The 14,138-nt window shown below is 48.8% G+C and overlaps 2 protein-coding genes across 3 annotated transcripts; both read right to left on the bottom strand.

The window, feature by feature from the left end:
* Nucleotides 1-640: 640 nt before the first annotated feature.
* Nucleotides 641-6,972, bottom strand: ACADS (acyl-CoA dehydrogenase short chain). Its single transcript, XM_069871456.1, has 10 exons — nt 6,916-6,972; nt 6,585-6,748; nt 4,767-4,916; nt 4,528-4,639; nt 3,997-4,148; nt 3,555-3,725; nt 2,214-2,351; nt 1,842-1,937; nt 1,509-1,565; nt 641-900 (listed from the first exon to the last, which is right to left on the bottom strand). Exons 1-10 carry the CDS (start codon nt 6,959-6,961, stop codon nt 748-750), a joined length of 1,239 nt encoding a protein of 412 aa, XP_069727557.1. The 5' UTR covers nt 6,962-6,972; the 3' UTR covers nt 641-747.
* A 124-nt stretch (nt 6,973-7,096) lies between these two features.
* On the bottom strand, nt 7,097-13,823 carry UNC119B (unc-119 lipid binding chaperone B). Of its 2 annotated transcripts, XR_011338634.1 has the most exons (6): nt 13,596-13,823; nt 13,124-13,237; nt 12,523-12,634; nt 12,125-12,297; nt 10,777-11,250; nt 7,097-7,480 (listed from the first exon to the last, which is right to left on the bottom strand). XR_011338634.1 is itself a non-coding variant. In XM_069870731.1 (5 exons), exons 1-5 carry the CDS (start codon nt 13,792-13,794, stop codon nt 11,138-11,140), a joined length of 711 nt encoding a protein of 236 aa, XP_069726832.1. In that variant the 5' UTR covers nt 13,795-13,823; the 3' UTR covers nt 7,097-11,137. The 2 variants fall into 2 exon arrangements, 1 of the variants encoding a protein (XP_069726832.1); XM_069870731.1 differs by having other exon boundaries at nt 7,097-11,250.
* Between the last annotated feature and the right edge of the window lie 315 nt (nt 13,824-14,138).

Below are 14,138 nucleotides of genomic sequence, written 5' to 3'. Positions count from 1 at the left end.
TCAGTCTCAGATATTGCATCTTTTCTGTCCTTCACTTTCATGCTGACATCCATAAGTGGCTGAGTGAGCAGGCTCCTGGGCGACATGGTACTGACCTTTGTTTTCACATCTACACCGACAGCAACCACAGGCTGTACATAGGGAGTACCTGTGTGTCCCCATCTGGCTCATCTCCTGCTGACAGTGGGGAAGAGTGCAGAGCTGCACACATTATGGCAGCACAGCCTCTATCCAGTTATCAGCTCACACGCAGGTGCATCCCGCACCTAAAACTCTGATTTGCAGTCTGATCAGAAGAGGCAATGTAACCTGGAGCCTGGTACAGGGGTCACTAGCTTTTGCACCAGTTATCGAGTACCACATAGCTACAAGTCCTTGCAAAATAGGCACTGCCAGGAAAGTGCACAGTGAGAGCTGCTGACTTCACCAAGATCCTTTTGCTACTACCAAATGAAAACAATACGAAAACAATTCCATTTTTTTGGAAAAGAAAGACTTATGCTCCCCTACATGGATAGGTTGCTTCTTCCCTTTTGCACTTACAGATGTTGCTTACAAACATAAGCATGGCCTCCCATGTACCATACTTTGTCCAAAGAAGAATCACCACGTTTTAACAAGAGGGTCGGTTACTCATTGATGAGGAAAACTTTGAACATTACCCTTGTTCAGGAGGGCCAAGACTTGATTGCTGTTGTGCACTGTTGGGAGGCACTTTGGAGCAGTGTCCTGCTCTGCTCAGCTGTGTCAGCTACGGTAGGCCTTCAGCAGCTGACTTGCTATCACCAGTCTTTGGATCTCACTGGTCCCCTCGTAGATCTCAGTGATACGAGCATCACGGTAGTGGCGTTCTGCTGGCATCTCTGTCACGTAGCCCATCCCACCCAAGATCTGGATGGCCTGAAAGAAAGGTAGCTGGTTAGAAAGGAAGCAGGGACAAGGAGCTATTTTTTCAACAGACCACAGCCACCCTAAAAGGTGCCAAGACCACTGCAAATGTAACTGAGGGGCGGCAGGGGGATGACTGTAGCCCATTGGCAGAAGAATAAATAGGATTTGAGCTGGGAAGGAGCAATACTGATGTCCCAAAGAATGAATCATTTCAGCAGTATGTGCTAGTGATCCATGTTCAGCCAGGACACTTATTAAGGACAGGGGAAAATAACTGCAGACACCCATGCTCCTGGTCCATTTGCTCATCATACTACAAACATACTAGTCCTGAGTGGTGTACCCGTGCTCCCTCCTACATCACTGATCCTGCTGCAAAACTCTGACACTGCCCTGGGCAGCAGCAGGGACAAGAAAACTTTTGTAATACAGCTGCCCCAGGCCAGCGTAACTCCCTGCACCTCACCTCTCCACAATCCACCTTCAGTCACAAGGGTTGGTTGGTAATTTTTTTGTTTAGACTACAATGAAGTCCACCCCACCTTCCCCCAGCATCTGTTTTGCGACACCACAAACTCAGCATGCTGTATAGCAGAGACGTCCATTGAAGTAGGTACCTGATGAGCAATGGCTGTTGCAGCTTCTGATGCAGCCAGCTTGGCCATCGCTGCTTCCTTTGGGGAAGGAAAACATCACTGAGGATGCAGCTATCACAAAAAGGAACAGTTCATGTGCACGAGGAGCTGTGCAGACAGCCCTGATCCTTGATGCCAGCAGACAGTGGCCACCCCTCTCCCCTTGGCTAAAGCCAGGCCCTAGCTCAGAAAGCTCCCTGAGGACAGAGCAGAGGCCAGTAGCTGCACACAGCAATGTTGTACACAGCATAGTTTTCTTGCCCTGAGCCTGTGCTCAGCACCATCACTGCTAGACCAATGCAAGGTTGGACATACCTTTGTGAAGGGCTTCCCATTGTCTTTCAGCATAGCAGCCCTCCAGGTCAGCAAACGTGCACTCTCCAAGGCAACAGCCATGTCTGCTAGCTTAAACTGAAACGACAAACACTGCCTTTCTTCTAGGTGGCAGCCTCTGCTGGCACAAGAACAAACTGCAGGACTCTCCACCACTGAGGCCAATATTGTCAGAAAAGGAGCACCTCCATCCCAACAATTGATTTTAATGGTGTTTGTAAACAGAAACTAATACCCTGTTTATCCCAGACAGTGCAGAGGGTACTGCCTGCCTGAAGCCAGGCCTGAGAACCCACGTGCACTTTCCACCAGCACCAGCACTGTCTGGAATTGCCCCCTCTGCCTTGCTCGTACCTGCACTGCCTGTAGTTTTGTGATGGGCGACCCAAAGGCCATTCTCTTTTCCGCATAAGCCACAGCACAGTCCAGAGCTGCCTGTGCTATTCCAAGAGCCTGTGAGGCAATACCAATCCTTCCTGCATCCAGAGTTTGCTGTGAAAGACACAAAATATATGTATTAAGCTAAGTTCTGTTTGATCAAATAAAACTACATGCTCGCATTTCTCTATTGCTGAGAAGCTGTTGTAGCCTTTGGTCAGACCTCCCTGATTCAGAATATTCCCACTTATGCAGGAGACCTATAAAACATACTGGGCTCTGCAGAGAGAATCTAAGGTACAAGGAAAGCAGAAAGGAGATGTATTGCTTCTTAGTAGCTGGTGGAAAAAAAAGAGTAGGTGCAAAATAAGGGAAACAGCACAATGAGAAGCTGTTCTGGCCCCTTCAGCCAGAGCACTGGCTCACTGAGCAGCTTATGTGTAACTGAAAGAAAAATGGAAGTCTTGTCAGTTTTCCTCCTTGCCCTCATCATCAGTATACACAATGAAGAAAGCTTTTTCGAAATTACTAGTAACCTGACTTCTCAAACACCTGTCCACTGGGCTGCTAACTGCTTCCCCACCTCACTACGCACAGGAAGAATTTACAACAGAGTGACTAAAGGCTTCACCTCCTCAGTCCTAGGCAGTGGCTTAAAATGGTTAGTAACTGATGGGTTCTTACAGTTGTGGACACAATGGAATGGACTGGTCTCCAGGGATCTCAGTACTTTCCAAAAACTCTGGCCAACAAACAGGGGTTTGCCTCTACAGAGCAGGCAGTGAACACTTCCAAGGAAAAGTGCATCACTGCAGTGAACTCACTGCCCCACAGCTGCCTGCCTCCTCCTCAGCAGTCACATACCTGCCATAACTTGGATTTTATCCACCTTGAGACACTATGCAGAGGCTGTCCTGTGCCTCCAGCACAGCTTTTCTCTGCCACAGTATTTAGGGAAAATGCTATGTTTCCCCTTTATATGCAAGTACAAACTGGAAGAAGAGAGCATTGGGAAAAGAGAAAAATGGTAAAACGCCACCCTTGCTGACACAGCACCTCAGTGGCACTGGCATTCTTTCGTCTGAGAACTGCTATGCTGAGTCTACAAAAAAGTGTTGTCAAGGGCCTATGGTAAATTAATGATTCATCAAGCTCTACAAATGATTTCTCCCATATTAGCAAAAGGAGTCAACTGCTTAGTGTTACACAGAACAGCTTACACCAGTGGTTCCCATCAAAGTGATCACAAGGCTAAAACAGTAAGCTTGGGAACAATGGCTTTATACAACCCCAGCTGCACCCCAATCCATCTCTTACCATCGCAATTTTGAAGCCCATACCCAGCTGCCCCAGTAGGTTGGCCTTGGGTATCCGGCAGTCCTCAAATATCAGGTTGGCAGTGGAAGAGGCTCGGATTCCCAGTTTGTCTTCTTTCTTCCCCAGTGACAGCCCAGCCGTTGGCATTGGAACCAGAAATGCGCTAATGCCCTGCAACAAGACTCAAACTCTTAGGACTGGTGCCAACTTCCCATTTACCTGGCTGTCAACAGGCTTACTTCAAACGTCTTCCATAGAAGCCACATGCCTAGGTAATCGGAAGGGAGGGGAGAGCTGAGACAGAACAAAGTCAGCACACATCAGCTCTTCCTCTGCTCGTTGCCTGCAGAGCTCTACAGGGTCTCGAGAGCTTTTTCAAAGCGCTTCTCCTGTACAACTCCTTTACTCCTGCCCCCTTTCCCGACTGACCCACTGAACGCACCTTGTGTTTCAGGGATTTATCCGTAGTAGCAAATACCACGGTGGCTGAGGCATCCCAGGCATTGGTGATCCAGGCCTTGGTGCCATTCAGAACCCACTCATCACCATCTAGGCGTGCCACTGTAGATGCCGCACCTGCGTCACTGCCATTTCCTGAACAAGGCACCAGCAAACAGAACTCAGGCATGCAATAGGAGCCTGGGGCGCAAAGCCACCCCCATCATCAGCTCATGGCACCTCTTGTAACTGTGGTAGTGTCAGCACTGTCCCTCCCAGAGGACACAAAGAGGAAGGGGAAAGGCCCATGCATTTAAGATGTGTCCAACTCCAGAGCTCTGCACACACAGGGTGGATGGAAATCTTCAGTGTGAACCATGGCAATGGCAGTTAATACCTCAGGCAGTAGGATTTCATTTACACAGAACTGCCATAAACCACCTAGATACAAATTTCACAGAACTAAAGTCCATCCTAGACCCGACTAAGAAAAGCAGCCACCCCATGTTCTTTGCAACAGTAACAGTCACGTCACCTGGTTCACTAAGGGCAAAACATCCAATTTTATCCCCGCTGGTGAAAGGAGCAATCCACTTGTGCTTCTGTTCTTCAGAGCCAAACTTGAGTATTGGCCCTAAATACAAAGACTTTAAGAATTGAGAGTTGTTAGTGCCTCTTGAAAGTACAAGCCACCCAGTAGCTCCTCTCCTCTAACTCCCCTGATGCCAGACTTGGTTCCACACCCATCCCTCACAGTCAACCTGAGACACTCACATTATTGACGCTGACAATGACGCCTGTGGATGCGCAGCCCCTGCTGATCTCCTCCACAGCAATAGAATAGGCCAGGTAGTCAAGGCCTGCTCCTTTGTACTCCTCTGGCACGTCCATACCCAGCAGCCCTAAGCCACCCATCTTCTTCACCTGCATGGAGGGAATAGAGAAGTAAGATCCTCTGCACCAGCAGTGTCCCAGCAAAGACACGCAGATAGATGGAGATAAAGATAGATCATAGCAGGGCTACACACAGAGGAAAAGATGCACACAACACCTGGTGAAATGGGAATCTGACTGTACAAATTGATAAGCGTCCCCAGGTCCCAGTAACTTCCACAAGAGTTGTATTCAGTCACTGCTGCTGAAGAGGAGGTTCTGGCTTATTTAGAAAACTCTCTTCAGTACCGGGAAGCAGGGAGCCTTTTGAAGGTGAAATAGGGAAATACAATCACACTAACATTTCCTCAGCCTCCCACTAAAGCTCTTCCCCTTGCATGTCTCTTGTCAGCTGGATGCTCTCAATGCAAAATCTAGCTGATAAAAATCATTAGACCTTTACCTTTGCATCTGCTGAGCTTCAGCCTAGGAATGCACAAAAAAGAATTTTACAGAATGAACAATCCACAGAACAGTTAGCAAGAAGGTGATTTTTCATTTCTATTAAAACCAGGTCTTGCTTCCCAGTGAACTGAATAGTTGGTTACATTCCAAATTAGTCCACCCCAAGTTCCTTAGCTGGATGCCTAGCTTCTTAACCGTAAGTTCTTGAGCGCCCACTGTCTCACTCTACTTTTCTCATTAATATTTGGCAACATACAAGAGAAAAAAAACAAGCTTTCCTCCATTTTTTTACTTAAAAGGTTAAGTTTTTTGGTGTTGCAGAAATAAGTGTATTACCAATTTCTGTCTGTTTTAAGAAGAACCAAGAAAATTTTTAAACAAATATTTTCTCTCCTGTATGGGCACCCAAAACACTAGTCCTTTACATCAAATCCAGAGCATGAACAAAAGACTGTCATTAGTTCTATGTATGTTGCTTTACCTTAATAAACACTGTTTACATTTTGAATTTTCCCATACACAGTCAAGTGAAAAGGCTCAAAATCAAATGTAGCAGTCTCAGATAAGAACAGTGAAGTAAAGAAGGAAGCATTTTCTTCCTTAGATTGAGTAGGACTTCCCTGGCTATCTTCCTTACTCCAATATAGAAAGAGGAATGTATGACAAAACCCGCAGGCCTCTGACTCTGCTTGCTTGCAGCCTTTCGGCTAATGCCACAGTATATATTTTTCTGGAGCCTAGCATTTCATTGCAACAAGACAGGCAAGTTAGTCTACTCAACACAGTACAACGTACTGCCGTGTCTGTACTGCTTTCCACCAGAGAAGTTACAGTTTGACTGGAATCTCAGTTTCTTCACAACCATAGAGGATGACTGACAAACACGGCCTACCTCCCAATCATTTCTTTTCACGATCTGAAATGGACATACGTCACCTACAATGCCTCATTATAAACTTTTTTTATGGCTACGCGCAGCATATAAAGGCATTTCATTGATTTTGCAAGTAAGTCAGCTGTGTCACTGCCCACAGGAAAGCAAATAAAAGAAGGGAAAACTCAACGGTACTACACCCAGATACAGCAAAGCAGAAAGGCAAAGAGCTCGAACAGCCTTGCGGGCGTTACAAGCCCCACATTCCCTGAACAATCCCACAGGTTGTTCTAAACCTCCATTTTCTGCTCGGCCCGAACTCCTGCCCCCCTCGCTGCAGGCCGGGGCGGCCCCGCGGCCGCAGGGGGAGCGGCGCGCACCTGCTCGGCCGGGAAGCGGTGCTCCTTGTCCAGCCGAGCCGCCACAGGCACCAGCTCCTTCTCGGCGAAGTCCCGGCACGTCTCACGCAGCATCCGGTGGGTCTCGGGCAGCTCCGCCGTCTGGTACACCGTGTGCAGCCGCCGCGGGCGCCCGAAGGTCAGCGCTGAAAGGACGCAGAGGCATTAAGCGCCGTCGCTTTCCGTGGAGGGGCCGAAACCGGCCCGAGAGGGCCCGGGCCTCGGCGGGACACCGGGCCCCGGACGACACGGGGCGCCACCTCCCGCGCAGACCCAGGCCCCTCCGGAGCGGGGCCGAGCGCGGCGCCCTCACCCCGGGCCGTCCCGCAGCGGGCCAGACGCGCCGCCACCGCCGCCATCGCCGCCGCCGCCTCAGGGAGCGCGCGGGCAGAGAGCGCGGGCGCAGAGCGCGGCGCAGGTCCAGCGCCCCCCGGCGGCGCGGCGGCCAAAGCGCGCCCCGGCGGCGCGCCAGCGCCCGAAGCGAAACGGGAGCCTTCTTTAAAACGGGAGGTCTCTTTATTAGGATACTATCTTGCTGGTGACAAAATAACGTTTATACAAATATACCGCCGCCCGGGCAGGGCGCCGCGGAGGGCACGGGCCCTGGCAGCGCAGTCCCCTCCGGCCCAAAGGCCACGCTGTTAGATTCAAGTCCTGGAGCCGCACTGAGATCCGGGCAGGTGCAGAGGGCGGCTGCTGGTGTTGGTCACGGTCTTTGCTGCAGAGGAAGAGGTGATGACTCTGACAGGCCCCTATCCCTCAGCCTCGTCCTCATCACAGAGCTACAGGGAAACGGCAGGGACCGTCCCAAGGCACGCTCGGGGTAGTGCGGGGCTCGGCATCTCGATGTGACGGGACAGCAGGGCAGAAGGCAAACACTGGGAAACAGCGGAAGAGGATGTAATGAATCGCAGAGCCGAGGAGTTACTATTTTCGGACTTTACTGTTTCACCACCACCTCACTCTTTCATGACGACCTTCTAAAAACTTGATTTATTCTTCCTGAACCCTTGGATAAGCAGAATGACCATCCTCAAGCACCAGAGAGAAGGCTGCTGCTTCTCTGCAGCAAGCGACACTGCAAATCCTAAGGAAAACGCACAAAGGAAGGCACTTCCTACCAAAACCACGGATGACCTTCCTTCACAAGGTGCAATATGTGTTACTCAGGAAGCCTGCTTGCATGGATCCAGAGCACTAACTTCAAAAATGTGAAAAAGAGGTCCTGGTCCCAAAAGGACAAATACTGGAAAGATTTACCATGAGCCTGTGAGTTTGGTCCCTTTTTTGTTATAGCAAAACACAGTGTGATCCCAGCTCCTTTCTCTTCCCAACTCTACACACGACCTGATTGAAGCTGTCTGCACAGATATCTTTTCTCTTGGTCAAACTTCAATCAACACTGAAAACACCTCCCTTGCATTCAGCACCTGACTAGGACAGCCCATCCACCTGATAAGATCCCACTGGAATTTCTTCCTAGCTCACTGGCATAAGTAATTTTGACCCATAATTAAAGCACCAGAACACACAATCCAGAAGGAAGATACTCCATTAAACCGTGTTTACCAAAGACATCATCCCTGTCACAAAGAGAAGACACTACAGAAAGCATCTAAGAGAAAAGGAACCTTAGCAAAGCAGCTGATGTGGGGACAGGAGTCTGGAAATCCTTGACTTTCTGGATTACAAATAACTTCTTTAGTGCTGGGTTGCCCTCTTGTAGGGGCTTCTTTTCTGCAGCAAGCTTTTTGGGCAAAGACCTTCTACTCTGGTAGAGCAAACAAGGTCGGCTAGAAAGCGGGGGGTGCTACTGCTGCCTGCAAGCATTCCTATTTTCCTCCAGCTTTCCTTTTCTTATTGCTAAATATCTGATACATTCACCAATGGGAAAGCAACTGCTTTGATGCTTTTTTTTCTTCATCAGTTGTGGCAGAGGTAGGAAGACAGGAATCCACTTTTCTGTAAGCATCCCAATGCTACATTTAAATTAGGCGGTGCTCTCCTGCCTCAGTCGCTTTCTGCGGAGCAGTGCCTAGATGGCACCCACAGCCCTGCAAACACCTGAGGGTACAGGGCTGCATGTTTGACACCAACAGCTCATGCAAGGTGATATTGGCCTGTACAGTAAATTCTGATGCTTGCTCTGGCAACAGTCCATCTTTCTTTTAAGAACCTTTACACAGTGACACAGAAAACAGATGGGAATTACCCCAATCGTAAGAAAAGCAAGAGGTTGCTTTATACAGAAAATGAGATTAATTAACATTTAAAGGCACCTTGATTTATACTACATACAAATTCAGCTCAGTATGCTAAAATTTCCCAGGGAATAACTAGCAGCTCTTCAGACACTATCCTGAGCATCTTGGAACACTCCAGGATGAAAATCACACTTCCAGACAAACCCATCCTGTCACAAGCAACTGTTCTTCCACCAGAAGCTTCCCACCTCACCAGCACAGCACAAGGCCTTCTGAAGACAATCACTGCATCAGGCAATTCAAGCTCCACCTTGCAAGCTTTAACTAAATCTGAAATAACTAAACGAGATTGCCTAAGTGTCTTTAGAGATGCTGGAGGGAACTGATGGTAGACTCATTCTTTGACTTTCAACCACACAGACCTCGTCCCTCTGCATTCCCCAGACATCTGTTGTGGTTGTTTATGATTAATGCTCCACCCAGAACGGGTCATTTGTTGAGGTTAATCATAATTAAGTATCTTCCCAAGAGCTGGAGATTCTTTCATGGCTGCCCCTCACATACTCTCAACTGCTTACCCTGATGCCAGCTGATCTTCTATGCCAAAGTTAACAGCATTAATCTGCAAGGTAAAGGCAGAGGTTTCCTACTGCTGCCTATGCATTAACAGACTCCAGGCTGTGGCACCCACTGCACTTAATCCTGCTAAAACATAAACTACACCGAATCTTATATACCACAACAGGTACAGGTGCTGTACCCACCAAGGAATTAGGTTTCAACTGCCTCAAGAACAAGTGAAACTAATAGTAGCAAATGTCTCTAGTCTAGATACAAGCTAACTCCCACTAACAAGAGACAGGACTGACCAAGCCCAGCTGCAGAGAGGAAAAGCGCCAGTCTTTAAGCCAGCAAAATAGGCAGAAAATAGTCTCGTTAGCTGAGATTTTGTATGGTCAGGAGCTGGGCTCCAGCATAGCTGCTGGGGAGACATGGGTCTCCTCCTTCCACTGCATGATGCTATTTCTTATTGCCAGATCCCAAATGCAGTTCTGACATACACCCTCTGGTCTGGTAGTAACTAACTCAGCAGAACATCAGAAACCATAAATAAGCAGCTAAGTAGGCAAAGCAGTGATAGGAACCCAAACAATTAAGAAGAGAATCATGTAAATTCTCACTCTGTAAAAATCCCACTCCGTAACACTGAGTGATCTGACTTGGGAAGCTTTAGCTACTAATACCTCAATTGAAAGAAAGCACATGAGCGGGTTACAGCAGCATCTCTCCTTCCAGCACCTCTGACAGACCATCTGGGTTTAAAAGTACAGAGATTGAAGCCTAGGAAACTCTGCCTCCTACACATATTTCAGGCAATTTTTCCACATTCTCCCTTTTTCTTCTAAGCCCTACTAGACTGACACCTCCCTTCCAGTTAGACAGATAATGTGCTGTCAATCTAAAAACCAATACATTCTGTAGCAAGAGCCAAAATTCCTACACAAAGGGAAGCAGGAGGAATGGTAAATATTGTGAGATTTAACTTCAGCTCTAAGGGTGGCCCGAGCTCCAAAATGCAACAACTTGCTCATAAGAGCTCAAACAGAATTGCTATCAGACTCGTTAACCAACTCAGACAGACTCGTTAACCAACTCAGACAGATAAAGCCCCCTTTCCCTCCCCTGTCTTTTCTCTCTGGTAAGACACAGATTAAGCTGTTCTTGGTGGCACCTCAAGCCCCTGGAGGCAGAAGGAAGATTCCTACACTGCTTAGAAGCTTCATTAGTCTCTTATGTTATCCTTCCCACTGGAGAATATTGGGATGCACCCTAAAAAGCAATGTCAGCCAGGCTACAAACTAAACCACTGTGCGTTGAAGAGAAGACCTACACAAGTGAAGAACAGATCTGCTCTTGAGGTATCACTGGCTACTTAAAGGGATAAAATTTTATGCTAAAAACCAGCTTACCCAAACAACCTGACCTCTTGAAGGAGGGAAGTCACCCAACAGGCGAAGCATCAGAAGCACTAAAGGTGCACCTAACTAGAAAGACTGTAACAGCAAGAATTTTCTCATAGTGCTTCAGATCCATGACCAGAAGGTAGCCAGAAATAGAGAACAGAAGGCAAGATACGTTGAGTGTTGGGTAGAGAAGTTTTGCAGGGAGATTCCTTTACTTTCATGAGCTGTCATCTTTGCTTCGTGTTTTCAGCTTCACAGGAGAAAAAGTCTGGCAAAAAGCCTTGTTGCACAAGACAGCAACTCCAGTCCACTCCTGGATATCTGGAATGGTTAAACAGCATCACAGCATTGGGTGGACACAGAATGATTACTGTCCTCCATTGTAAGCATAGTCGGCCTTGTTGTGCATAATCAACTTGTTATCCACAAAGTAAAAGCTGTCTGAACGGGTCTCGTATGGATTTTCAACCATCAGACGGACTGTGAAAGAGAAAACAATTACATTCAAAAGCCAGCCAACACTTCACTGGACAGCAGAAAGTCAAGAGTAAAAAGGACTCTACTACACTGCTGGATTTACCAGACTGATGCTCTGCCCTACTCAAGCAAGAAAGGTAACTGTTCTGCTAAGCACACTTCAAAAGCTCTGGCCTGCCCCTTCCTATGCAGCCTATTTACAGGAAAAGTGCTGTCAAAAGCAAACAAAAGAGAATTGAGTAATCTCGCACAAGACAACCTTAGATATTGTCAGAGCTACCACTGGAGCAGAGCAGCAATCATCTATAAGCAGAGGCAGCAATCTGCAAACGAAAAAAGCAGTGGCACTCCCCACATGTACACAGGCCGGGCACAAACTGCGCCTAGGCAGCTACAGAGGGCCCATGTGCTTCTGCTCTATTCACCCGCCGCGGTCAAACATACCCTGGCACAATGTGTATTTGCAGAGATCGTGGTAGGCTCAAAAACACACCTCTCAGACAAGACCCAACCCTGTTCCAAAGCAGGAGGCTCAAGCCCTAACAAGCAAGTGCTGAAAACAGATGCATAGCTATCAACAGAACGCTTTTTTCAGGATTTTGTTATCTTACAGGCTACACTGTTAGGTACCAGACCTATCAACCCTGTGACTTGACCACAGGTTGCCTTACACTTTCATGTTCAAAGAATGAGAATTTGCAGAACAAATATCTGATTCAGTCAAGATTACACTTAGCTTAAACCAGGAACTTGCATCTATTTATTTCTGTCCCCTCCATTCCAGTCACAGCTTCTTTCACAAGCAGAGAGGGGATCAAAATGAGTATATGCACGCAGAGTAACAAACACAACTCAGTGTGGGAAAAGAGATACTTACTAAGGTCTTCTGAGAGCTGAGGGAATTCATAAATGTGTTCGCATGTGTTCCTGCTACTAGGGATGCAGAAGCCAAAATCAAAGTCAAAGTTCTTCAGCAAGCGATCTCGGAAGTAATGTCTCTCAATCATTCGGAAGTTTGATACTGGCTTTTCTCCCACTGTGAACTCGACTCTGTATATAAAACGTAGGGAAAAAAAAAGCTAAGATGACATACCTCTCTTCCTACTGGGAAGAACAGAGCCTTGGACCTGAGACTAGGCAAGAATTATTCTAGAAAGAGAGATGTTGTAGTGTAAGATGGGTTCTCTCTAGACTTTGGCTTAGTTTTGCTATAAACTGTTAAGTGACACCTTGTAAACATCTGATCCTCCCTTCTTTCTATGAACTCATACTCACGTTGCACCAACAGTCCGAAGACGGAGAAATGCTGGGGTGAACTGGTAACGAACAAAGCGGCCTGCGCTAGCGTCCAGTTCACTGTTGTCGTCTTCATCCTCATCATCTTGCTCTAGAAAACACACCAGCTCAGAGTTATTCTGCTAGAAGCGTACAGGAAAGGTAATACTGGCTAGTGGGTGTATTGGGACAAGCTAGCTATTACTTACGCACTGAATGCAAACGTGTTTAAGAACTGCTGTAAGACTCATACTGGCACTAAGTAACAAAGAAAAGATCTGCTATGACAGATGGCACAGCCTCAGTGGCTCCAGGGCTGAAACCACCCTCAACCTCACAGGATATCCCCCTTACAATTGCCAAAGGACAAGAAAGAAACTGTACCAAAACCAGCCAACAAGGGAAGATTTGCAGTTGATAGTACTTCCCCATTTCATGCTAATCACTTCACATTTCTATGACAACAAGTTTCTCAGCAGAGGTAAATTCAGTGCTATGCTTAAAGGAGAGGAATTTAGTCACCAGGGCATATCGCAGGACTGCCTGGTTCACCTGAGTCCTGTATCATAACTTTCCACACTCCCCGCAACCGCCAGCATACCTGAAGCAGACGGCTTTGCAATTTCAAACAGCACCGTTCCAGTTTCAAGATCCCGGATCTTAAATCTAGTGAAGTCAATGTTGTAAATGTTGTCCTCAGGTTTGCATAAATAATCTGGAAGAGAACGAAAGTATACAGTGGCACTTCAAAAGATCTTTGAGCAATTACCAAAGGAGTTTCCTTTTTTACTGGCTGCACTGGAAATTGTTTTGCAGAAGCCGAGGCCAGAAGAAACAAAGGCACGCTCGGTGCCAGGCAGCAAAATGTGAACGGGAAGGGATCGGGACAGAAAACCAGACGAAACAAACAAATAAAAAAAAAAAAACAACCCCCAAGCCTCCGAAACCAACTCCCCAGCCTTCCGGACGCTGCGGTAAAGCCGAGGGCAGGCGCGAGCTCCGCTCCCAGGCAGCGGCCCGGCCCGCGGTGCTCACCGCCCCGGCCCCCCCTCACCGCCCCGGCCGCCACTCACTCTCCGTCACCCGGCACAGCCCCAGAACGTGCTCGGGCCGGACGGTGTCCAGCGCCAGCAGCTCGGACTCGCTCCACGGCGGCCGCGCCGCCGCGTCGCCAGAGCCGCGCCGCCCCCGCAGGCGGCCGAGCGCCCCCCCGGCCCCCGGCGGCGGCCGCTTGTCAGGCCCCGCCGCCGCCCGCGCCCTCGAGCCGCTCATCGCGCCGCGCCGCCAAGATGGCCGCCGCCTCCCGCCGTAGCTATGGGAGCGAGGGGCGGTGCCGCGCGGGACAGCGGGCACGGGCGCCGCTTAGCGACGCGAGGGCGGGCCCGAAGCGAAGTGGGGCCCGCCGCGTCCGTGGCCGGAGGGGGGACCCGTAGCCGGCACTCACCTCGCGGCCGGCCGCCGCCCGGGTCTGCACGCGGCGAGGGGAGCGGCCGGGGAGGCACCTGATGAAAAGTAAACGTAAAACCCAAAAAAAGCGGAGCCCGCACCCCCGCCCCGCTCCTGCTGCGCCATCCAGGCAGCCGGGAGATTCCTACCCAAGCTGCACAGCAGGGGCG

The sequence above is a fragment of the Phaenicophaeus curvirostris genome, chromosome 17 (assembly GCF_032191515.1).
Source record: "Phaenicophaeus curvirostris isolate KB17595 chromosome 17, BPBGC_Pcur_1.0, whole genome shotgun sequence".
In the NCBI taxonomy this organism is placed as follows: domain Eukaryota; kingdom Metazoa; phylum Chordata; class Aves; order Cuculiformes; family Cuculidae; genus Phaenicophaeus; species Phaenicophaeus curvirostris.
Note: the sequence above shows the minus strand (reverse complement) of the source record. Positions and strands in the feature narration are given on the sequence as shown.